Source organism: Bubalus bubalis, chromosome 3 (genome assembly GCF_019923935.1).
Source record: "Bubalus bubalis isolate 160015118507 breed Murrah chromosome 3, NDDB_SH_1, whole genome shotgun sequence".
Classification (NCBI taxonomy): domain Eukaryota; kingdom Metazoa; phylum Chordata; class Mammalia; order Artiodactyla; family Bovidae; genus Bubalus; species Bubalus bubalis.
The window spans coordinates 101909374-101936228 of record NC_059159.1 but is presented as its reverse complement, the minus strand read 5'-3'; the positions used below and the strand labels follow the sequence as shown (position 1 = coordinate 101936228).

Below are 26855 nucleotides of genomic sequence, written 5' to 3'. Positions count from 1 at the left end.
ATGGAATGACTGCTTTATTGTAAAATTCTAAGTTTTCAAAAGAATTATTGTTCATTGAGTGTTTATGATGTTTTAAATTTTGATTCAGACCTTATATAAAAGGAAAGTAAACTTGCCGCTGTTTAGTTGATTGTGCATAAGACACAGGTAAGTAAGTATTGTACCAGTTAATGCCAGACAGCTTTTTCAAATTAATATTCTTCAGAAATGAGGGTAAAGATTTTCTTTAAAATCTGTGATTATGTAAATATTCCAGTATTTTTAGTTACACAATCTTTTTGTAAATAATCCCCTATATCCATGGCTACCTACTTTGGGAAACAGTCACTTTTTCATGTTATTTATATATGCTGCCGGTAGCACTATAATTTGCTATGGAAGAGTGCTTTCTTATAACCCAAGAGTTCTGCTTTAAAATCAAGTGAAATTTTTATCACAACCGTAACTTGATATTTAAATTTTATTTAAACAATTTTGTTATGGACATTAGAAGATACTGCAGTACTATACATAGGGACTCATTTTGGGGCGGCATGATGTCAGATTGAGACTGTATTATTTTCATCGTTGTGCCTTTTGCATGTTCCTACAAAATTGAAATACTGATGTAATAAATAATTCAGAAGTAAGTGATCACACCATCATGATTATCTGGGTCATGAAGATCTTTTTTGTACAGTCCTTCTGTGTATTCTTACCACCTCTTCTTAATATCGTCTGCTTCTATTAGGTCCATACCATTTCTGTCCTTTATTAAGCCCATCTTTGCATGAAAATTTCCCTTGGTATCTCTAATTTTCTTGAAGAGATCTCTAGTCTTTCCCATTCTCTTGTTTTCCTCTATTTCTTTGCATTGATCGCTGAAGAAGGCTTTCTTATCTCTCCTTGCTGTTCTTTGGAACTCTGCATTCAGATGCGTATATCTTTCCTTTTCTTCTTTGTTTTTCTCGTCTCTTCTTTTCACAGCTATTTGTAAGGCCTCCTCAAACAGCCATTTTGCTTTTTTGCCTTTCTTTTTCTTGGGGATGGTCTTGATCCCAGTCTCCTGTACAGTGTCATGAACCTCCATCCATAGTTCATCAGGCATTCTATCAGATCTAGTCCCTTAAATCTATTTCTCACTTCCACTGTATAATCGTAAGGGATTTGATTTAGGTCATACCTGAATGGTCTAGTGGTTTTCCCTACTTTCTTCATATTAAGTCTGAATTTGTCAGTAAGGAGTTCATGATCTGAGCCACAGTCAGCTCCCAGTCTTGTTTTTGCTAACTGTATAGAGCTTCTCCATCTTTGGCTGCATAGAATATAATCAGTCTGATTTCCGTGTTGACCATCTGGTGATGTCCGTGTGTAGAGTCTGCTCTTGTGTTCTTGGAATAGGGTGTTTGCTATTACAAGTACGTTCTCTTGGCAAAACTCTATTAGCCTTTGCTTCATTCTGTACTCCAAGGCCAAATTTGCCTGTTACTTCAGGTGTTTCTTGACTTCCTACTTTTGCATTCCAGTCCCCTATAATGAAAAGGACATCTTTTTTGGGTGTTAGATCTAAAAGGTCTTGTAGGTCTTCATAGAACCATTCAACTTCAGCTTCTTCAGCATCACATTACATACCTAAATATTAAAATATTTTCTAAATTACCAATTTTGTTTCACTTTATTACAGTATGTTTATCTTAGGTTAAAATATTAATAATTTCTGTTGTGTTTATGCCAGATGTTATTGCATAGTACAGGGCCTAAATATTTTTCTCTTCCAGTCTTACAAATTTATAAGGAAAAGCCTTATCTCTAAATGAAACATCAATCAACATTAATGTTTCTTAAAGTTTTTAATGAGCATTTTCCATTATAATGCCTTTCTTTGCATAGCAAATTGCTTAACATCTTATTTTGAACTGTAATAGATTTATGAAATCATTAAAAGAGTTCTAGGAGTCCCTGTTCTAGTTATCCATAGCGTTAGATTTTGTGAACAATTATGTTTTTAATAACTGTACCAGGAAGAACTCTTAATAGATGCTGTTTATTGAGGTCAAGCATGTCACCTCTGAGCAATGTGAACAGAAAGTAGCATAGCATTTAGGTCTGACTCTCTGACTACAGGTAAACAGCATTAATAAATGGTGCAAGGTGGTAAGGAAAAGGCACATAGCAGGACATTGTAGAGGCAGCTGGATAAGAACTTATTAGTTGCAGATGATAAGACATTGCAGATGATAAGACATTATCAGATACAAGTATACTGAAGACACAAATGAAAGTATGCAACAGAAAGTTTTATCAGTTATCCTTCCAAGAACATAGTTGAAAATGTTTAGGTGCTTCCCACCCACAAAGAGATAATTAAGTAGGTAGTATTTTTAATGAAAAAGTTTGAGTATTTTAAACTCTTAGAAAAATGTGAATCTCAAAGCATGAGTTTTCTAGTAGTATTGAGTACAAGCTTGTGAGTTGGACTTTATTAACTGAAACTAAAAACATTAGAGAGCAAAAAAATCATAGACACTATAGAAAATAGAAATGAGAAATACAAACCTAAACACACAAACTTAACAATTATTAAAATACTTGAAATTTTTTCAACTTCAACAACTTGAAATACACATGATACTTTAGTCTTCTGCATAATTTGTTGAAGATTGCTGTAAACCTTTATAACTATCCCAAATTTTAATTATATAAGAACAAAATTTATTTTATGTCCTTAGGAACGTTCAAGTTGTTGGATTAATTTTGGTTGGAGAAGAAGGAAAAGAAAGTTGTTTGCAGAATCTTGATTCTTAATAACAAGTAACTGAATTCTCCAACAATACTGATTAAAATACTTTTAATCTTCATAACCCAGGTAGCTAAGCCCTTGAGTGCAAGCTGCAGGTGGCCCAGATCTAAATGACAAATCTAATGTAGTTTCTGTTGAATGGTAGAAATTATTATTTACTGTTCACAAAGCATTTTAAAAACAAAAATAGTCACTATTTCCCACAAATTCTGCCAGAATATTGTTTTCTTTCTTTCCTTCTTTAAAAAAATGTTTTAAATACTTGTTTCTATCAGTAAGTTTGAGTACAGCATGAATCCCCTGGTACCAGTTCTTTTCCTTTCTGTTATTAGTTTTGTAACACTATAATGTAACTTACTGAATAGGAATTCTTGATAATATAGCAAGGGTATTAGTGATTTAAAAAATTGAAACAAAATCTTACCTTTTTATTGAAGGACTTTGAGAAATGTTGAATTCTAAACCCTGAGTATATCATTATAATTCCTTAAGGTGGCCCCATTTACTTCCCAAATTACTATTATAGAGGAATAAAACTCCAAAAACTGAGATTACTGTAGAGGACAATCTTTTTCCTAATAATGATTTGGAAATCTGAGACCTAAAGAACAATGTATGTGGTGAGGGGGAAAGGAGATTTCTAGATTTTGTCAGATCTCAAACTTGCATTTAATGGGAATTTTTTCTAACATCTTGAATTTATCTTATTTTAGGGTTACTATAGTAAATGTAGAAGTTGTTGACTTAAAAAAAAAACTGCACAATGTGAGAGTTATGAGTTAAATTTTGTTTGGGGCAAAATGAGGACCCAGGAAACAGCATCTCAGACAGCTCTAAGAAACTGTTCCAAAGAGGCAGGGGGGAAGAGGGTCAGTATATATGTGATTTTGGTGAAGGGGGATACATGCAGATCAAGCACTTTTTTCTTTCATTTTTAAGAAAGCTTCTGCTAGTCATGAGCAGTTGACATCATGAAAGATTTTAGTGCTTTCCTAGATAGGAGATTCAAGAATTGGGCTTATAAAATCTGCTCCCCAAAATATTTATCTGAAGACCTGTCCTGCCAGTTTTTCCCCCAGCACAGTGTGCCTCATTTCTGCTCTCCATCCTAAACTCCTTTAAGGGGTGTTGAGAATAAGCAGCTGCAGCAGCACATGATTTAGCCTTTGTAGAAGTAGATGGCAAGTGCCAATTTGTAGTTGACAAAGGTTAGAGGATGGATAGCTCAGTCAAATGCCAAAGTATTATGGCTCTAGTAGTTATCTAGGCCATTTTTTTACAGCTGCTCCAACGTGGGCACTTAATTTTCAGATTCTTAGTAGAGTCATTTTTCTTTTCTAAACTTAAAAAATAAAAGATCATATCCATATTGTATACCCCTTCAGACCTTCCTACATATACACTCACCAATACTGACACATGCAGGCTCCCTACGACTTTAAATTTGCCTCAGATAATTCAAATTAATGGTTGCAGTAATGAAGACATCACCTCTTGATAAAATCCTAAATCCCATTCATGTGTTGAGAATAAAGAAGAGTAGATAGTGCAGTTATGGATATAGTTATGGATATATAAGACATGAGTAATCTTATGTGAGGGTCAATCCTGATGGTATTTCATCTTATAATTCCCTGTTAAATAAACATACAGACAAAACCAAGAGATTTAAACTTTCAGTTCTGCTGCAACTTTCAGATACCAGCCCTAATCATGGTTTTAGAGAATCTAGTTTGGTGTGGCCCCAAATATAAAGGATCCATAGAAAGAATATCTTGGGCCTGGGCCTAATATGAGAGTTGGAGTTTCATATATAAACTTCTCTTTAGAACATGCTTTTTCAGCAGAATTGATACCAACTCTCATGGGTGAACAGTGACAAAAAAAAAACAAACTTATTTTTTAATGCATAAAGCACAGAAATACAGTACATAAGTAGATAGGCAGTAATATAAAATTCTCATGGTGGAAGAGACTGGGAGAAAATGACTAAAAAGTTCTTTGTAGGTATTAGGGATAATGCAAAGAATGTTGAGAAACACTGCTATTAAGTGTACTCATGTAGACATGGGCCAAACCAGTACTACCTGAGAAATGACTTCAGTTAGAAAGGGAAGATATGTCAGTGTGAGAACACTGAGTGTATTGGATCTTTAAGCATGCGTGCATGCATGTTAAGTTGCTTCAGTCGTGTCCGACTCTGTCCAACGCCATGGACAGCAGCCCACCAGTCTCCTCTGTCCACAGAATTCTCTAAGCAAGAGTACTGGAATGGGTTGCCATGTCCTTCTCCAAAATATACTAAATAGTGTATCTGAACTAAGAAAAATCAGTTGGTAAAGTCACCTAATTTTAATCTCTCTAGAATTTAAAGGTTTTCCTTCATAGATGGAAAAATCGAGGCTTCTTCAATGGAGTACCTCCATGAGAACCATTTTGTTGCCTTTAATTTTACATTTCACAATAAATCAGTTAAGATATAATTGTCACAAAAAACTTTGGGTATCTTAATGATATGCAGTGTATTAGCAGTTTTTCTTCTTGATCATAAAAGGAGATAATAACAAAGATAATAAAACCATGGCATATTACTGTATATTAAAGGCAGAATAGGGACTTCCCTGGTGCTCCAGTGGCTAAGACTCTCTGCTCCCAATGCACGGGACCTAGGATTGATCCATAGTCAGGGAACTAGATCCCACATGCTGCAAACGAGTTCTCAAGTCACAACAAAAGATCCTACAGGCCACAACTAAGATTCCCAATGTCCCAACAGAGACCAAAGATCCCACGTGCTGCAACTAAGACCTGGTACAGCCAAAATTAAAACAGAAAACTAAGATCATGGCATCTGGTCCCATCACTTCATGGCAAATAGATGGGGAAACAATGGAAACAGTGACAGTCTTTATTTTCTTAGGCTCCAAAATCACTGCAGATGGTGACTGCAGCCATGAAATTAAAAGACGCTTGCTCCTTGGAAGAAAAGCTATGACTGGCCTAGACAGCATTTAAAAAAGCAGAGAGATTACTCTGCTGACAAAAGTCTGTCTAGTCAAAGCTATGGTTTTTCCAGTATTATGTACGGATGTGAGAGTTGGACCATAAAGAAAGCTGAGCACCGAAGAATTGATGCTTTTGAACTGTGGAGTTGGAGAAGACGCTCGAGAGTCCCTTGGACTGCAAGGAGATCCAACCAGTCCATCCTAAAGGAAATCAGTCCTGAATATTCATTGGAAGGACTGATGCTGAAGCTGAAACTCCAATCCTTTGGTCACCTGATGCAAAGAACTGACTCATTGGAAAAGATCCTGATGCTGGGAAAGATTGAAGGTGGGAAGAGAAAGGGATGACAGGATGAGATGGTTGGATGGCATCACTGACTCAATGGACATGAGTTTGAGTAAGCTCTGGGAGTTGGTGGTGGGCAGGGAAGCCTGGTGTGCTGCATTTCATGGGGTTGCAAAGAGTCGAGCAAGACTGAGCGACTGAACTGAATAGCCAAAATAAACAGTAAAAATAAAATATTGAAAAAAAAAAAATAAAGCCAGAATTTCTACACAGAAATAGTAAAGAAACTAACACCACCAAATGAAGATCATATCTATTCTATGAAATTTACCTAGAAGTCAAAGCATTAGTCTTTGAAAAATGCTACAGCTTTTTACATTCTGTGATATCCATTCTAATGGTTGTGATGTTATTTAATGTGGTTTTCATTTGCATTTCACTAATGATTAATGATTTTTTTAATGATTTAATTGGAGGCCAATTACAATATTCTGGTAGTTTCTGCCATACATTGACATGAATCAGCCACGAGTGTACATGTGTCCCCCTGTCCTGAACCCCCCTCCTACCTCCCTCCCCATCCCATCCCTCTGGGTTGTCCCAGTGCACTGGCTTTGAGTGCCCTGTTACATGCATTGAACTTGGACTGGTCATCTGTCTCACATATGGTAATATACATGTTTCAATGCTATTCTCTCAAATCTTCCTACCTTTGCCTTCTCCCACAGAATCCAAAAGTCTGTTCTTTACACCTGTGTCTCTTCTGCTATCTTGCATATAAGGTCATCATTACCATCTTTCTAAATTCCATATATATGCATTAATATACGGTATTGTTTTTCTTCCTGACTTACATCACTCAGTATAATAGGCTCCAGTTTCATCCACCTCACAATCTTAGGTATCTTTTAATATGTAATTTTACTGGTCATTTGTTTATCTTTGGAGAAATGCCTATTAAGTCCTTTGTCCATTTTAATTAAGATTGGGTTCATGTTTTTAGTTGTAGAAGTTCTTTCTATATTCTGGATATTAACCCTTTATCACATATATAATTTTAGATATTATTCCCATTCTGTGAATTGCCATTTTATTCTGTTCATTGTATCCTCTTATGCACAAAAGTTTAAAATTTTGATATTTTCCAGTTTATCTACTTTTACTTTCAGTGTCATATTCCAGAAATCATTGCCAAATCCATTGTCAGAAGAAAACACTGGGAAAAAAATTCTTAAGTGTTTTATACCTTTAACTCTTAATATTTAGGTCTTTGATCCATAATTTTTCTATATGTTGAAAGACAGTATCCATATATATATATATATATTTATTTTTATTATTATTTTTTTTGCATGTAGATTTCTAGTTTTTCCAGCACCACTTCTTGAAAAGAGTATCTTTCTTCTACCGGATGACTTTGGGATACCTTTGTTGAAACATGTTTGACTGTATACGTGAGAGTTTTATTTCTGAGTTCTCTATTGCATGCTATTAGTTTATATGTTTGTCTTTATGCCAGTATCACACTGCTCTGATTACTGTAGCTTTTATTTTCAGTTTTGCAGTCATGAAGTGTGAGACTTCCAATTTTGTTGTTCTTTGTAAAAATTGTTTTGGCTATTTGGTGTCCCTTGAAACTGCATATGAGGTTTAGAATGGGTTTTCTATTTCTGGGAAAAAAATCATAAGGATTTTGAATGGTATTACATTAAATCTGTAGACTGTATTTAGGGTACAGGTAGGGCTTCTTTGGTGGCTCAGATGATAAAGAATCTGCCTGCAGTGCAGGAGACCCAGGTTCAATCCCTGGATTGGGAAGATCCCCTGGAGAAGGAAAGGGCTACCCACTCGAGTATTCTTACCTGGAGAATTCCATGGATGGAGGAGCCTAGCAGGCTACAGTCCATGAGGATGCAGAGTCTGACACAACTGAGCAACTAACACTTCACTTCATTTCACTTTCAGTATCCTCTTAGGTAGTTATCTCATTTTATCCACACAACTCTATGAGGTAGATAGTATTATTTTTCTTGCTTTAAATATGTAGACACTGACATTTAGCAAGACACAATAAATTTAGAAAGTGGAGAAAGAAGGGATGTTAGAGTTTGAATTTAGGCAGTCTGACTCCAAGAGTTTGCCAGAGTTTATAATTGCTTCACTATGCTGCCTTTCACAGCTTTGGCAGCATACATATAAAGCAGCAATAAACTAGATAAGCTTTCTTCAGTGATATTTCTCAGATGGCAAGATGACAAAATCATTTCAGTTTCCAGTGAAAATTATTTGAACATATTTTTAGTTGGACTGTCAACTTTCTGTCCCTCAAAAAAAAAAACCCTACAAGTGCACAACAGTTTGATAAAATGTAGAAAACAAGTCTTTGTAGAACAAGGTAAGTGATGATAATGAATTTGCTAGATGATGAGAGAAAGTTGAAAGTAAATGAACTTAAAAAAAAGAAAAACACTTGGGAAGGTACAATATGACTGTGAGCTGAATAGGAAGGAGCAGGTGTAGCAGCTGCCAGGAGGGTGAACACAAGGTTTCATCTTCACCAGAACGCAGGGCAAAAGCAGTGACTTCATAGGCGCCTAGGCCAGACCTACCTGCTGATCTGTTGTTCAATAGTAGTCTGGGAAAGCAGGGATGGCTGTGGCTCTCCCTGGGGTAGTAAAAACTGGTGTTGGAAATATCAGGGAATGTTCATCTATCAGAACTCTTGGGGGAGACAAGTATTTTGCTTGGGTCTATAGTACCAAGATAACATCCTGTAGGCTCCAGTGCTGGAAACACTGCCTAACTGGTTTAATCACCATTCATTCCCTCAAAGTATGTTGCAGCTTGGACTAGACAGATGGGGACAGAAATGGAAAGAAGTCGGTATGCTATTGTGGTTTGGATGGAAAGGATAAGAGAAGAACAAAGCAACTAGATGGAAGGAGTTTAAACCAGAATTCCACTTTGGAGATGTTAAATCTGAGATGCCTAATAGATATTGAAGTAGAAGGAAAGCCCAGAAATGTTACACAGGTGGTCATTTAAAATAATGGATATAACAATAAAAATAAATAAATAAATAAAATAAAATAATGGATATAGTTAAGCTAACTAAGGAAGTGTTAGATAAAGTCAGCGAGTAGAGGATCAGAACCTGAGACAATCTTAACATTTAAAGGTTAGATTGAGGATGAAGACTGAGCAAGGAAAGACAAAGTAGTCCACTTCAAGAATAATGCTGTTCACTTGCTAAGTCATGTCTGACTCTTTGCAACCCCATGGACTGCAGCACACCAGGCTTCCCTGTTCTTCACTATCTCCAGAGTTTGCTCAAACTCATGTTCATAGAGTCATTGATGCTATCTAACAATTTCATCCTCTACCACCCCCTTCTCTTTTGCTTTCAGTCTTTCCCAGCATCAGGGTCTTTTCCAATGAGTCTGCTCTTTGCATCAGGTGGCTAAAGTATTTATTGCAGCTTCAGCATCAGTGCTTCCAATGAATATTCAAGGTTGATTTCCTTTCGGATTGACTGGTTTGATCTTGTTACTGTCCAAGGAAATCTCAAGAGTCTTCTCCAACACCACAATTCAAAAGCAGAAATTCTTTGGGCCAAGCCTTCTTTATGGTCCAACTCTCATATCTGTACATGCCTACTGGAAAAACCATAGCTTTGACTATCCGGACCTTTGTCGGCCAAGTGATGTTTCTGTTTTTTACTATTCTGTCTAGGTTTGTCATAGCTTTTCTTCCAAGGAGCAAGCATCTTTTAATTTCATGGCTGCAGTCACCATCCGCAGTGATTTTGGAGCCTGAGAAAGTAAAATCTGCCACTGTTGCCACTTTATCACCATCTATTTGCTATGAAGTGGTGGGACCGGATGTCATGACCCTAGTTTGTTGAATGTTGAAGTTTAAAGCCATTTTCAGTCTTCTCTTTCAACTTCATCAAGAGGCTTTTTAGTTCCTCTTTGCTAGCTGCCATTAGGGTGGTAGTATCTGCATATCTGAGGTTGTTTTCTGTCCCAGCAACCTTGATTCCAACTTATGATTCATCCAGCCTGGCATTTCACATGATGAACTGTGCATACAAGTTAAATAAGTGTGATGATATACCGCCTTGTTGTACTCCTTTCCCAACTTTGAACCAGTCTGTTGTTCCATGTCCAATTCTGATTTGCTTCTTGACCTGCATACAGGTTTCTTAGGAGACAGGTAAAGTGGTCTGGTATTCCCATCTCTTTAAGAATTTTCCAGTTTGTTGTGATCCACACAGTCAAAAGCTTTAGCGTAGTCAATGAAGCTGAAGTAGATGGTTTTTTCTGGAATTCTCTTGCCTTTTCTATGATCCAACAGATGTTGGCAATTTGATCTCTGGTTCCTCTCACTTTTGTAAATCCAGCTTGTACATCTGGTAGTTCTTGGTTCACATACTGCTGAAGCCTAGCTTGAAGAATTTTGAGCATTAATTTGCTAGCGTGTGAAATGAGTAAAATTGTACGGTAATTTGAATCTTCTTTGCCATTGCCTTTCTTTGGGATTGGAATGAAAACTGACCTTTTCCAGTCCTATGGCCACTGCTGAGTTTTCCAAATAACAGTATCATCTTTTAGGATTTGAAATAGCTCAGCTGGAATTCTATCACCTCCACTAGCTTTGTTTGTAGTGCTTCTTTTTTAAGGCCCACTTGACTTCATGTTCCAGGATGTCTGGCTCTAGGTGAATGACCACACTATCATCTGCGTCATTAAGATTTTTTTTTTTTTGGTACAGTTCTTGTGTGTATTCTTGCCACCTCTTCTTAATCTCTTCTGCTTCTGTTAGGTCTTTGCCATTTCTGTCCTTTATTGTATCTTTGTATGAAATATTTGCTTGGTATCTCTGGTTTTCTTGAAGTGATCTCTAGTCTTTCCCAGTCTATTATTTTCATCTGTTTCCTTGCATTGTTCACTTAAGAAGGCTTTATCTCTCCATGCTATTCTCTGGAACTCTGCATTCAGTTGAGTATATGTTTCCCTTTCTTGTTTGCCTTTCACTTCTCTTTTCTCAGCTATTTGTAATAAAGGAAGATAGTCAGACACAGTTATGTACAACATGGTAACTTGATTCATCAATAAAGGAATAAAGACTGATAGATGATGAATGTGAGGGAGAATACAAAATTGAAATGGGCAGGATCATCTGGCCCCCACCTTCTAGTGCTGCTCCCCTCTTCATCCCACCTTGTTCCCCACCTCATTGGCCATTGCCATTCTTGGCATTCCTTATGAGTGATGGCATCTCATCATGGTAGACCACAGAGATAATAAACTTCAAGACTATCACATGCAAAAAAGTGCTGGAACACAAGACAATAGCTATCTTAAACCATTAAGGATAAAAGACCTTACCAATCAGTATGCTTCCCTCATAGCTTACTTGGGAAAGAAACTGCTTGCAGTGCAGGAGACCTGGGTTCGATCCCTGGGTCTGGAAGATCCCCTAGAGAAGGAAATGGCAACCCACTCCCGTATTCTTGCCTGGAGAATCCCATGGACAGAGGGACCTGGCAGGCTACAGTCCTTGAGGTCGCAAGAGTCAGACACGACTTAGTGACTAAACCACCACCACCACCAATCAGTAATGAGAAGTCTGAAAATGATCTGAAGGACTTCGAGTCACCCAAATGTAGAAAGATTGTGGGTAAAGTACTTAAGATATTGATTCAAAAATTCACTGTTAAAGCTATAAATGGATCAAGATATGTTTTGAGTTGTCCTTGTAGCCTGAAAAAAGTAAGCTGAAGCCAGGAACAAGAGCTGCTTTGGATATGAATACACATTTGCCAAGATCCACTGTTTTATAGCATGTTTCATGGACACAGATAATCCTTTTTTCTGAGACTGGGCTGTTATCAGAACAGATAATCAAATTGACAGAGGTGAAAGAACTACCTCCTACAAACCTAGAATTATTCCAGTGTAATGGTAGTATGGCTAAAAGGCTGTTGTATGAACAGCCAGTTACAGGGAAAACACTAATAGCAAGAGCTGTTAGCCAGCTGGACTACAATTTTCTAAATGTATCTAGCTCTGCTATAGACAAGTACATTGGTGAAAGTGCTCATTTGATCCGAGAACTGTTTCAGTATGCCAGAGATTATCAGCCATGCATCATTTTTATGAATAAAACAGATGTCATTGTGAGTATTAGCTTTGTGAAAGTACTTCACCTGATAGGTTCAGAGGACTTTAATGGAGTTACTCAAATGGATGGATATGATACTCTGCACAGAGTTAAAATGATCATGGCTACAAACAAGCACAGTGAATCCTGTTTTGCTGTCTCCAGGTAAATTAAATATATATATATATATTTATTTATAAGCAGTATTAGATATACTGAAAATCTATGAAGGTACCATGATAAAATAGGTTATTTAGAAGTACTTGTGAAGCTTTCAGAGAGCTTTAACAGAGCAGACCTGAGAAATGTTTGCACTGATGCAGGTATGTTTACAATTCATGCTGATATGAGTTTGTAGTGTAGAAAGACTTTATGAAAACAATCAGAAGTGGCTAATTTTAAGAAGCTGAGCTTAAATTGGACTACATGGTTTTGACAGCTACATGACACTGGTTTAACATAAAAATCAGTTGAAAATGTATGCAATAGCAATAATCTCATTAAAATTGTATGAATTAAAAAAACTTGAAAATAAAGTAATAAAAATGTATAGCTTATAACAAGTTAAATAAAAATGTATAGTTTATAACAGATATAGAAATTAAATATATAAACACAAATAGAAAAGACAGGAGGGGTAAATGGAAGTATTGTGTTGACAAGGTCTTAAACTGCATGTGAAGTGATAAAATATTTGAAGGAATCTATAATAAAGGTGCATATTGTATCAAATTTTAAGAAATAGCAAAGTAACCAACAAGATGAAATTTTAAAAGATTTCAACCCAACAGAACGCAAGGAGAAAAAGGAACAGAAATCACATAGGATAATAGCAGAAGTATAGATTTAAATCCAAACCATATGGCTAATTAAATCCATACCATATTGATAATTACATTAATCAATGATCTAAACTTCCAAATAAAAGGCATATATTGTCAAACTCAATGAAAAAGCAAGAACCAACTATACGCTGTTTACAAGGAACCAATTTTAAATATAAAGATGAAAAGAGGTTAAGAATAAAAAGGTAAAAAATAATATATGATGGAAACACTAATCATAAGAAAGCTGAAGTTGCTATATTAGTATCAGGAATATTACCAGTGATAAAGGGAGACATAATAATGAAACTATTAATTCAGTAGACGATAGATACAACATGCATGTAGTAATTTTTAAATACAGGAAGCATAAATAAATGAGCTAAAAGAACAAATAGACAAGTGCAAAATTATAGATATTTCAGTACTTTTCTCTGACAGAAAAAACAGCAAGATCAGTAAAGATACAGAACTCTGAGAACAACACAATCAACCAACTTCAACTAACTGACATTTATAAACTACTCCACAAACAGCAGCATGTACATATAGCAGAATATACATTCTTACCAAGTGTTTAGAAATGGGGCAGTTATTAACCAACACAGATGCAAACAAAACAAAGTAGGGGCCAAATAAATGAACTCCAGACAAAACATACGGATAATTTCTGCTCATGATCTTGACATCAGGAACATTGAACAAGATGCTAGAATTAAAATCTTGGTCCAGCTCTACCCCTAACTAGCAAGTAACAACATGAAGAAGCCTCAAGAGGCTGCATAATATTAAGGTACCTCAGCTTTCATTCATTTTTTTTCCTACTTCAGGATTGCTCTAAGGAGTCCATAAGGAAAATATGAGTGTTCTATCTAAATTAACAAAATCATTGTTAATACAATTACAGATATTAACAGACAGGCACTAAGCTAAGAAGCTAATTAAATATACCCTAGCACAAAAATTACTAAAGTGTGTAGGTAAGTATATAGCTAGGCAGATAACATACTTGGTAAATCTCATAATTTTCTAATTGACACTTTGGATATATATGTTAGGAAGCTAATAAAACTCCATTTTTATTCTTAAACTACAAGTACAGACCTATACTTCTTCAAACTAGTTCAAGTGTATCACTGTATTTTGGCTTACAAGGCAACTCTCAATGGAACAGTTTCATCAAACACCCGGCCAACTTACTGTATCACTCAACCATGATATGATATAATCTATCATTTTATATCAAAACAAGTGACTAAAAAAAATTAAAGTGAATGCTGTACCCTAGAACTGGTTAAAAAATTGTATCTATTAATGCACTGTAAATGAATATAACAGATACACGTGGAAAAGAGCTTTGGTTCTAAAAAATAACAGAGCCAAATAGGAATTTAAAATTTTAATTGAAAAGAACATTACAGTGCATATTTGGGAAAGAAACTAGAAAAATATTCCAAATTATACTTACCCCCTAATTAATGGCAGAAAATAGGAATTTCACTTTGGATTCTTTGTATAAGCTTTGCTCTAATTTGTAGCATTAAAAGATTTTCCCATGTGGACATAAAGTGGAAAAACATACCAAAAACTTAGTGCTATAGTACCTAAATTGAGTTAAGATATGCAAGCACATAAATAGAATTTCTACAATATTCATACTGTGAATATTAACAGTGATTGTCAACCTTTAACCTACTTCAGAATGACTCAGAAGGCCTGTAAAAATGCAGACCAATGAGCCCCATACCCAGAGTTCTAATTCAGTAGGTCTGGGAGAGGACCTTAGAACTGCATTTCTAACACGTTCCCAGGTGATGCCGACACTGCACTCTATTCTGACCAAGCCTGAATAAGACTTCACATTGTATCGGTACCTTCAAAGCAAAGACAGGGGATCTTGGAGAGAGATTACAACCTCAAGAAAGTCACTGAACTATGTCCTCAATAGAAACTGTGAAAAGACTTACCAGTTACTATACAAAGAATTAAAACTGTACTTACTAAAAATGTGTAAGAGCTACTATGGGTAGTTGGTTAGCTATTTTAAGTCAGTAGGACAGATGTACTGGCATACTGCTGCTGCTGCTGCTGCTGCTGCTGCTGAGTCACTTCAGTCGTGTCCAACTCTGCGACCCCATAGAAAGCAGCCCACCAGGCCCCCGTCCCTGGGATTCTCCAGGCAAGAACACTGGAGTGGGTTGCCATTTCCTTCTCCAATGCATGAAAGTGAAAAGTGAAAGTGAGGTCGCTCAGTCGTGTCCGACTCTTCACGACCCCATGGACTGCAGCGCACCAGGCTCCTCCGTCCATGGGATTTTCCAGGCAAGAGTACTGGAGTGAGTTGCCATTGCCTTCTCCGACTGGCATACTAGAGTGAGCCTAATAGTAATGGGCACCAGTCAGTATATCATACACATGGAATGCAGAACATTCCATAATCCATTTAAATGCTACTTAAGAGAGTTTCAAAACCATAAATAAGAATAAACAGGTAATCGTTAGATGTCTGCATAGATCATGCCACCTCCAGTAATATCTTCAAATATAAAAATATATGAAAAACAGAGCACCAAAGAAAATACTAAGTCGTACTACCACCACAAAGTATTGCTAAGTGTTTACAAATACATCTAGATGTTGGTCACAGCAGAGAAACTACAAGGACAATCACCAAAAAAATAATAAGTAAAATATATTAAGCTTTTTATTAAGTTAGTGTAAGTCTCATGATGGTTAGTATATCTCAGTCACAACTGCTGATGCTTCCTTAAGTTTTCATAATCAATATATGGAAGGCATGCAATAATAAGTTCTTCTTTTGTACATCCCTTCTGACAACATTTCTCTGAGTATCCTCTGCGTTTTCTTTGGGGATGATTCCCCCAAAACAAATTGCTTAAGGTTTTGATTTTGTTTGTATTTTTCTTTTGAAATTCTATAATCTCATGAATATATGGACTGATATCTTGTGATGAGGAAGATTCCTCTTGTCTTGTCTTAAAAGGCAAGTTGGCCTTTTTATACTGATACTCAGGCAGTGACTGCATCTTCATATTGTTTATTGCTTCTTCCTGAGAGGCAGAAGTAGGGACTGTTGAGAGACAAGAAATAAATCCTTTATTAAAATCTTAGCTGAAAATTTAATCATAATGCTGTAACACTAAAGCCAGCTAATTCGGAAACACAAGTAATCACATTTTAACTAGTAAAATGGTTACTCAAAAGCAATGTATATGTTTAAGTAAAACAGTTGTAATGTTTTCCTATAAAAAGGCCTAGAAACCTTTGCACACTTTTATTCAGAAAACATTTTTTGAGCTATAATTCATATGCCATAAAATTAAGCATTTTAAAGTATACAATTAGTATATTCACAAGGTTGCACAAACATCACCACTATCTGATTCCAAAACATTTCTATCATCCCCAAAAGAAACCTCCCCCGATTAGGAGTCACTCCCATTTTCCTCTTCTTTCAGCCCCTGGTACCTACTAATCTACTTTATATTTCTACATATCTGCCCAAAACATAACCATATATGGTCATTTGTGTCTGGTTTTTTTCACTGAGCATATTTTCGAGGTTCAATCATGTTGCAGCATGTCTGCCAGTACTTTATTCTTTTTATGGCTGAATAATTTTCCATTGTATGGATATATCACATTTTATTTACCCAGTTGATAAATATGTGGGTTCTTTCTACTTTTTAACTATTAAGAATAACACTGCTCAGAACATCCACATACATGTTTTTGTGTGAACACATTTTCAGTTCTCTTGGGTATATACCTAGGATTAGAACTGCTGGATCGTATGGTAAATTTGTTTACCTTTCTTTAGGAACTGCCAGTTTTCCACAGTGGCTACACCATTTTACAATCCAACCACTGATATACTAGGCTTCCAATTGCTATACATCTTGGCCAACATTTTATGTTTTCCATTTTTTGATGGTAGCCATCCTAATGGATGTGAAGTGGAATCCCATTATCATTTTGATTTGTAATGACCTTGCAACTAATGATGTTGAGCATTTTTCATGTCCTTATTGTATATCCTCCTTGTAGAAATGTATATTCAAATTTTTGCCCAGATGTAATTGAGTTACTTGTTTTTTATGCATATTTTATAACTAAGTGCTTAGTAGAAGCCATTCTGTTGAAATATAAAGAAATGGAGAAGTGTGATATGCTCGGTGAATTGTTAATGTTACACTGCTCTTACTCAGTATTACTTATAAGAAATTAAAATAACACCAGAAGGTAATTAATTGGAGGCTTGTTGAATTTCCATCATTGCCCTTGCCCATCTACAGTTCCTTTTGAGGGATATATTGCCTCTAGCCACTGCTGTTGAGTCATGTTCTGAACCATGTGACTGCATCCTAAATCTGCAGTTCAAAGACAAGAGGTTGGCACCTGACCCCAAAGAAACAGACAGGAGGTTGGCAACTGACCCCAAAGAAACCATCTACCACAGTGGCCCGCAATCCATGCCCTGTGAAAAATAAGTTTGCTCAATAAGATTTCCTCTTGTTGAAACTGGGTTTCCCTGGTGGCTCAGATGGTAAAGCATCTGCCTGCAATGCAGGAGACCTGGGTTCTATCCCTGGGTTGGGAAGATTCCCTATAGAAGGAAATGGCAACCCACTCCAGTACTCTTGCCTGGAAAATCCCATGGGATTTATCAGAATGGAAGAAAAAATTTTGCTTGAAGAAATTTATGAGTCAGGTATATAGATAATTTTTTGAGCCATAAGACTGGATCAGATCACAAAGAGAGTTAAGTATAAATAGAAAAGAGGGGAAAGGAGCAGTGACCCCCACAAGAGACTGAGCCAGAACTGCCTGTGTGGGTTTGAAGGTCTCCTGCAGAGGCGTGGGTCAGTAATGGCCAGCTGCAGGGACGGGCACTGGCAGCAGCAGTCCTGGGAGGCATAGTGTGTGACCTAAGTCCTCCTGGAGGAGGTCACCATTAGCCCTACCATAGAGCCTCCAGGTGGGTGACCCACAAGCTGGAGAACAACTGTACCAAAGAAGTTCTCACACTGATGCCAAGGTTCTAGGCCCCACATCAGACTTCCCAACCTGGGGATCTGGCAAAGGGACTGAGAATCCTAGCGAATCTGACTTTTAAGGTCTGTGGGATTTGATTATAGAACTTCGACTAAACTGGGGAAACAGAGACTCTTGGAGGGCACAAAAAAAACGTGTGCACCAGGACCCAGGAGAAAGGAGCAGTGGCCCCACAAGAGACATGAGCAGGACTTGCCTGTGAATGTTTGGGAGTCTCTGGTGGAGACATAGGTCGACAGTGGCCTTCTGCAGGGCCAGGGGCCACTGGCAGCAGTAGTTCTGGGAGGCACAGCATGCTCATAAGTCCTATTGCAGCAGGTCGCCATTAGCCCTACTATAGAGCCTACAGCCCTACCATAGAGCCTGCAGACTGCAGGACTGGGAGCTTCAGGCCAAACTACAAGGAGGGAGCATAGCCCCACCAAGCAGCAGAAAATTGGACTAAAGATTTACTGAGGATGGCTCTGCCCACCAGAGCAAGACCCAGTTTTCCCCACAGCAGTCCCTCCCATCAGAAAGCTTGCACAAGCCCTCGGCCATGAGAGGGCAGACAGATGAAACAAGAACTTCAGTTCCACAGCCACCAGAATGAAAACCACAATCACAGAAAACTAGCCAAAATGATAAAATGGATCACAGCCTTGTCTAACTCAATGAAACTATGAGCCGTGCTGTGCAGGGCCATCTAAGATGGACAGGTCAAGGTAGAGAGTTCTGACAAAATGTAGTCCACTGGAGAAGGGAATGGGAAATCAGTATTCTTGCATTGAGAACCCCATGAACAGTATGAAAAGGCAAAAATATATGAAACTGAAGGATGAACCCCCCCAAGTGTCCAATATGCTACTGGAGAAGAGAGGAGAAATAACTCCAGAAAGAATGAAAAGGCTGAGCCAAAATGGAAACAACACCCAGTTGTGGATGTATCTGATGGTGAAAGTAAAGTCTGATACTGTAAAGAACAATATTGCATAGGAACCTGGGATGTTAGGTCCATGAATCAAGGTAAATTGGACGTGGTCAAACAGGAAATGGCAAGAGTGAACATCGATATTTTGGGAATCAGTTAAAATGGACTGGAATGGATGAATTTAATTCAGATAACTATTACATCTACTACTGTGGGCAAGAATCCCTCAGAAGAAATAGAGCTCTCATAGTGAACAAAAGAGTCTGAAATGCAGTACTTGGCTGCAATCTCAAAAACAACAGAATGATCTCAGTTGGTTTCCAAGGCAAACCACTCAACATCCCAGTCATCCAAGTCTATGCCCCAACCAATTGCTGAAGAAGCTGAAGTCAACCAGTTCTATGAAAACCTACAAGACCTTCTAGAATTCACACCTAAAAAGATGTCCTTTCATCATAGGACACTGGGATGCAAAAGTACGAAGTCAAGAGATACCTGGAGTAACAGGCAAATTTGGCCTTGGGAGTACAAAATGAAGCAGGGCAAAGGCTAACAGAGTTTTGCCAAGAGAATGCACTAGCCATTGCAAACATCCTCTTCCAACAACATAAAAGAGGACTCTACACATGGACACCACCAGATGGTCAGTACCGAAATTGGATTGATTATATTCTTCACAGCTGAAGATGGAGAAGCACTACACAGTCAGCAAAAACAAGACCTAGAGCTGACTGTGGCTCAGATCATGAGCTGAATTGCAAAATTCAGACTTAAATTGAAGGAAGGAAGAAAAACCACTAGGCCATTGAGGTACAACCTAAATCAAATCTCTTATGATTATACAGTAGAAGCAACAAATAGATTCAAGAGATTAGATCTGATAGACAGCATGCTTGAAGAACTATGGATGGAGGTTCATAACATTGTACAGGCCAAAACCATCCCCAAGAAAAAGAAATGCAAGAAGGCAAAGTGGTTGTCTGAGAAGGCCTTACAAATAGCTGGGAAAAGATGAGAAGTGAAAAGGAAAGGAGAAAGGGAAAGATATACCCAACTGAATGCAGAGTTCCAAAGAATAGCAGGGAGAGGTAAGAAAGACTTCTTAGTCAACAATGCAAAGAAAGAGAGGAAAACAGAAGAATGGGAAAGACTAGAGATCTCTTGAAGAAAATTAGAGATATCAGAGAACATTTCATGTAAAGATGGGAATAAAGGACAGAAATGGTAAGGACCTAACAGAAGCAGGTGAGATTAAGAAGAGATGGCAAAAGGTCTTAATGACCTGGATAACCATGATGGTGTGATCACTCACCTGGAGCCAGACATCCTGGAGTGTGAACTCAAGTGGGCCTTAGGAAGCATTACTACTAACAAAGTTAGTGGAGGTGATAGAATTCCAGCTGAGCTATTTCAAATCTAAAAGATGATGCTGTTAAAGTGTTGCACTCAATATGCCAGCAAATTTGAAAACTCAGCAGTGGTCACAGGACCGAAAAGGTCAGTTTTCAATCCAATCCCAAAGAAAGGCAATGCCAAAGAATGCTCAAACTACTGCACAACTATATTCATTTCACATGCTAGCAAGTTAATGCTCAAAATCCTTCAAGTTAGGTTTCAGCAGTACATGAACTGAGAACTTCCAGATGTACAAGCTGGATTTACAAAAGTGAGAGGAACCAGAGATCAAATTGCCAACATCCACTGGATCACAGAAAAAGCAAGAGAATTCCAGAATAACATCTACTTCTGCCTCACTGACTATGCTAAAGCCTTTGACTGTGTGGATCACAACAAACTGTGGAAAATTCTTAAAGAGATGGGAATACCAGACCACCTTACCTGTCTCCTGAAAATCCTATATGCAGGTCAAGAAACAACAGTTAGAACTGGACATGGAACAACACACTGGTCCAAAATTGAGAAAGGAGTTTGTCAAGGCTATATACTGTCACCTTTCTTATTTAACTTGTATGTGGAGTACATCATGTGAAATGCCAGACTGGATGAATCACAAGCTGGAATCAAGATTGCCGGGAGAAATATCAATAACCTCAGATATGCAGATCATACCACCCTAGTGACAGAAACCAAAGAGGAACTAAAGAGTCTTTTGATACAGGTGAAAGAGGAGAGTGAAAAAGTTGGCTAAAACAGTGTAGTAATAATACAAAGCCAAACAAAAAGACCAGTTAAATAAGAATCTCAGACAAACTTAATAAACAATAAAAGTGGCTCTACAATCAGTGGAAAAAAATGATTGTTCAGTAGATGGTATTCAGAAAAATACTTCCTCATGTACAGAAAAGTAAGACTTTGAGAAAATTAAGATAGTATTCCTAGCCAGAACAGAACCAAAAATGGGCCTCAGAAGAATTAAGGACCTAACGAGAAAAGTAAAACTATAAAACCAATAGAGAAACAAAAAAGGACCTCCAAAACGTTCAAAAGGATGAACAATAAGGTGAAACACTTATTGTCTAATGGCATAAAAATTAAGACTTTCTATCTAATAACACCAGTAGATAGATGGCAAAATAAGATGACATATTTGCAATATCTAAAACCTATAACTATTACTGTATCTAGATTTTGAATGAGTCTTACAAATTAACTGGAAGATGACAACTTTGACAAAAGTGGGCAAAATATAGAAATAAAATTTCTGAAAAATAGGAAGTTTTCAAAAAAAAGGAACCCAAAAGGCTAATATGCATATGATGAGGTACTCAAATCCAGAACAAGTTAAATGAGATTTTATTTAATGTCTATCACACTGGAAAATGTTAAAAATTATATAATTTTAATTCTTGGCATGGATATAAGAACATAGGAATTCTCATGTACTAGTAAAAAATAAGAACAGATGGATGAAGACCAGGAATAAGGGACTACAGCCTATCTAACTGGAATAGGGGTATGGATTATGAAATACTGGTAATGAAACTTCAATAATTTCACCTAGCACTAAGAGTTAGGCAGCACCATACTCAGAATTTAGAAATATGACATTAGTTTCACGCTGCCGCACTCTGAAATAGGTTGTGGCAAAATGGTCCATACATTCGGAATTCATTAACAAGAAGTGCACAATCTGAAATTCAACTTATGTCTGAGTAGCTCTGAAGAAGGCATTTTTGAATATCAGTGTACCAAACTGTCATTTCCTGTGTCAGACTCAAAGAAATTATCAGAAGATTAAAATTATTGATAATTGATTTGGCCTAACATAGAAATATATTCTGCTTGTATAAGCTAAATAAAAATTAATCAACTTTTCAGCAACATTCACATGCAAAAGAAATGACATAATTATATATTCTATGTTGGAATTCTCTTTTGGAAATACATGCCTCTCTTCAACTTCTATTAATAAATTAGTCGCTGGAAATTAATAGATTACAGTCTCTCTTTCCTTACAGATTAAGAATTCTTTAAAATCTAATACAAATTCATATTGATAACCTAAATTCATTTTCTTCTTCCATATATTTAAAAAAAACCATGGTTTCATTGCCACATATTTCCACTTTTATAAACTGTCCTTTATATAGTCCCCATAGTAACATGTTTCATGTGTATGACAATCCTGAAATATGATCAGTTATATTTCCATTTCCTACAAATCTTGTTTCATTGCAGATCTCTCCTCACTGAATTAATGACATTTACTCCTTTGGGGTATTGTGAATAACACCTGAAATAAAGGAATGATTAATCAGCTACAAGTTTTAAAGTTGATTTTAAAATATTTTATTTATTTGGCTGTGCCAGGTCTTAGTTGTGGCATGTGGGGTCTAGTTCCCTGACCAGGGTTCGAAATTATTGAAGTTTCATTAACAGGCCCCCTGCACTGGGAACATGGAGTCTTAGCCACTGGGTCACCAGGGACTTATTATTGTTTGGTCAATAAAAAGGATTCCAAACTCATTCTCAATCACAAACTCAAGCTTGGATGTCTGAAGGTAAAATTTTGACTATGGTATAGGTAATGAGAGCACAGCATTTGATGTGAGAGGAACGCCCACCAAGCATGAAGTAAAAGGGGAAGTCCACCTTGCACTTGTGAGAGAAAAGAATAAAGAAGAAATAGAAAACTGAACTAGTCCCTTGTTACTCAGAAAGCATTATTCAACTAACAGGATCGACATTACCTGGGAGCTTGTAAAAAGTAAACTCAGGCTCCACCCCAGACCTACTGAATCAGAATCTGTATATTAACAGCATTTCTGAGGTGACTCATATACACATTAAAGTGTGAATATCAGCTAAACTGAAGTACAACTGAGAGTTTGGTGAGAGAGAATTCCTTCATTACAAAAACAGGATAAAATGAATTTATATGTAGGTGGTTTTGATGACAGAAAATGATCAAGATTCAGTCTGATGTTTTCTATTGTTTCTGTCTTTACATGATACTCTACATAGAAACCCTAAAGACTCCACACAAAAACTACTAGAACTGATAAATTCAGCAAGGTAGCAGGTTACAATATTAATATACAGAAATCTGTTGCATTTCTTTACACTAACAATGAACTATCAGAAGGTTAAAAAAAGTCCCTTTTAAAATCACATTTAAAAAATACCTAGGAATAAACCTAACCAAGGAGGTGAAAGACCCATAACCTCAGAATTATAAAACATTAATAAAGGAAACTGAAGATGATTCAAAGCAATAAGAAGATAGCCTGTGCTCTTGGGTTTGAAGAAATCTACAGATTTAATGCAATTCCTACCAAATGACCCATGACATTTTTAATAGAACTAGACAAATAGTCCTAAAATTTATATGGAATCACAAAAGACCCAGAATATAAAAAGCAATCCTAAAGGAAAAAAAAAAAAAAAAAAGCTGAAGGCATAACCCTTCCAGACATCAGACAATACTACAAAGCTATAGTTATCAAAAAAGTGTGGTACTGACACAAAAAACAGACTTATGGATCAACAGAACAGAATAGAGAGACCAGAAATAAACCCAACACCAATGGTCAACAGATCTTCAACAGGGGAGACAAGAATATACAGCAGAGAAAAGATAGTCTCTTCAGGAAGTGGTGTTGGCAGACTTGATAGCCCCATGTAAATCAATGAAGGTAACACTCTCTTACACTATACATAAAAATAAACTAAAAATGGCTTAAAGACTTAAATATAAGACATAACATCATAAAACTTGTAGAGAGAATAGGCAAAACATTCTGACATAAATCATACCAATGGTTTCTTAGGTCAGTCTCCCAAAGCAATAGAAATAACACCAAAAATAAGCAAAGGAGCTGTAATTGAACTTATAAGCTTTTGCAGAGCAAAGGAAACCATAAACAAAATGAAAAGACAACCTACAGAATGGGAGAAAATATTTTCAAATAATGCAACCAACAAGGACTTAATTTCCAAATTACACAAACAGCTCATATAGCTCAATTAAAAAAATAATAAAAAATTGGGCAGAACTAAATAAGTATTTCTCCAAAGAAGATACACAGATGGCCAATGGGCATATGAGAATGTGCTCAACATCACTAATACAGAAATGGAAATCAAAACTACAATGAGCTATCACCTCACATAATGTCAATCATCAAAAAGTCTACAAATAATAAATGCTGGAGAGGGTGTGGAGAAAAGGGAATCTTCCTATGCTGTTGGTAGGAATGTAAGTTGGTGCAACCACTATGAAGAACAGTATAGAGGGTCCTTAAAAAATTAAAAATAGAATTACCATATGTTCCAACAATTCAACTCCTGGGTATATATCTGGAAAAAATAAAATCTAATTTGAAAATATACATGCACTCCAATGCTCATAGCAGCATTATTTACATGCAAGCAACTTAAGTGTCCACTGAGAGACAAATGGGTAAAGAAGATGTGGTGTGTGTGTGTGTATATATATATATATATATATATATGCAATGGAATATTACTTATCCATAAAAAAGAATGAAATGATGTCATTTGCAGCAACAGGGATGGACTCACTTTGCTGTACATCTGAAACTAACACAATGTTGTAAATCAACTTATACTTCAATAAAAAAGTTTTTATTCCCTTGGCATCAATAATTTATAGGTTTTATTCATTAATTAAAAAAGAATATCAGAATATAGCTAATATTTTATAACTTTAAATGTAATATAATCTATAGAAATTTTGAATTAGCAGTTGTACAACAGAGACTAATATTGTAAACCAACTATACTTCAAAACAATAAAAAAGAGTAAGTGCTCACAAAGTGCTAGGCAATGTTTTAGTTTGTTTTACTCATCTATGTTAGGGTCTCTCTTTCGATATGTTAGTCTACTCCTTCCTTTAATTTCAGAATCTTGACTTTCACAAAATTTACCCAAATCAGAACAACTGAATTATTGTAAAAGGCAGTGACTTAAACTATACACTCTAGACAACTGTTTACAAATAAAGTGCACTTTCTTTTAAAACAGCAAATGTATTGGGACTAAAATGCATTAGCCACAAAATGTAAAAACAGAAAGTGAAAGTGAAAGTCGCTCAGTAGTGTCGGACTCTTAGCGACCCCATGGACTGCAGCCTACCAGACTCCTCCATCCATGGGATTTTCCAGGCAAGAGTACTGGAGTGGGGTGCCATTGCCTTCTCCATGTTCTTCCTAAAGACTGCTTTAAAGCATTTTGTATAAATTCAATATACCTTAAGCATATACTCTATGCTTGGCCCTCTGCTGGGCATTTCATATAAAACATACATTCCTGTGTGTGTGTGCCAAGTAGCTTCAGTCGTATCTGACTCTTCACAACCCCATGGACTGTAGCCCACTAGGCTCCTCTGTCCATGGAATTCTCCAGCCAAGAATATTGGAGTGGGTTGCCATGCCCTTCTCCAGGGGATCTTCACCACTCAGGGATTGAACCTGCGGCTCCTGCACGGCAGGAGATTCTTAACCGTTTGAGCCACAAGTTCTCAGGGAAGATGATACCTATATTAGGTGTTAAAGGACAAAATAGAGTTTGCCAGGTGACAAGGGCACTGCAAGAAGGGAAAGTTGGGAAACTTATACAAGTTTGTAGACTTTACATTTGTGCATTTCTTTCCTCGAAGTTAAATTAAAAAAAAAAAAAAAGGCGTCACAGAGATTGTGTATGTATGCTGTTGCTGCTAAGTCGCTTCAGTTGTGTCTGACTCTGTGCGACCCCACAGACGGCAGCCCACCAGGCTCCTCCGTCCCTAGGATTCTCCAGGCAAGAACACTGGAGTGGGTTGCCATTTCCTTCTCCAATGCATGGTGAAAAGTGAAAGTGAAGTCGCTCTGTTGTGTCCAACTCTTAGCGACCCCATGGACTGCAGCCCACCAGGCTCCTCCGTCCATGGGATTTTCCAGGCAAGAGTACTGGAGTGGGTTGCCATTGCCTCTTCCGTGTGTATGTATATTAGGCACAAATTCCACTTCCTGAAGCTAAATGGCTGGCAGAGCGAATTCGAGAATAAGAAATGTACAAAGATGAACAAACATGCCTTTGGTTTAGATTTTCACCTGGGTTTGTCGCTCTCCTCCAGACCGGAAAAGTGGTTTGGGAGCTTTCTGACCGGTCAGGAATGAAGCTTTCAACCTTTTCTGAGGCCTGGGAAAGCAGCTGTGTGAAAGGCTTTTCCTTCTCAACGTGGCTCCAGTTAACATCGCCACAGAGTTTTACTATCTCATGCAGTAGATGCCGGCCGCACAATCTCCTGGCTCTGCTAATGTCGTTCAGCTCACGGGAGACTCGAACCAGTAGGAGCCCGAGACACAGATAGAGGAACCGCGGCATCCCTGGGTCCCCAAGCCAGGT

At 37.1% G+C, this 26855-nt stretch overlaps 1 protein-coding gene and 1 pseudogene across 1 annotated transcript; one reads left to right on the top strand and one right to left on the bottom strand.

Moving 5' to 3' along the window:
• The first annotated feature begins 11013 nt into the window (after positions 1-11013).
• On the top strand, positions 11014-15226 carry LOC102413422 (annotated as a pseudogene).
• A 527-nt stretch (positions 15227-15753) lies between these two features.
• LOC102413732 (insulin-like peptide INSL6) lies at positions 15754-26834 on the bottom strand. The gene is made up of 2 exons (XM_025281547.3): positions 26561-26834; positions 15754-16150 (listed from the first exon to the last, which is right to left on the bottom strand). Exons 1-2 carry the CDS (start codon positions 26832-26834, stop codon positions 15807-15809), a joined length of 618 nt encoding a protein of 205 aa, XP_025137332.1. The 3' UTR covers positions 15754-15806.
• Positions 26835-26855: the final 21 nt, after the last annotated feature.

Coding starts and splice junctions, on each gene's coding strand:
- LOC102413732 (XM_025281547.3), bottom strand. CDS start 26,834: ATGCCGCGGTTCCTCTATCTGTGTCTCGGGCTCCTACTGGTTCGAGTC. Junction 16,151..26,560: donor GAGGAGAGCGACAAACCCAG/GTGAAAATCTAA, acceptor GTCTCTCAACAG/TCCCTACTTCTGCCTCTCAG.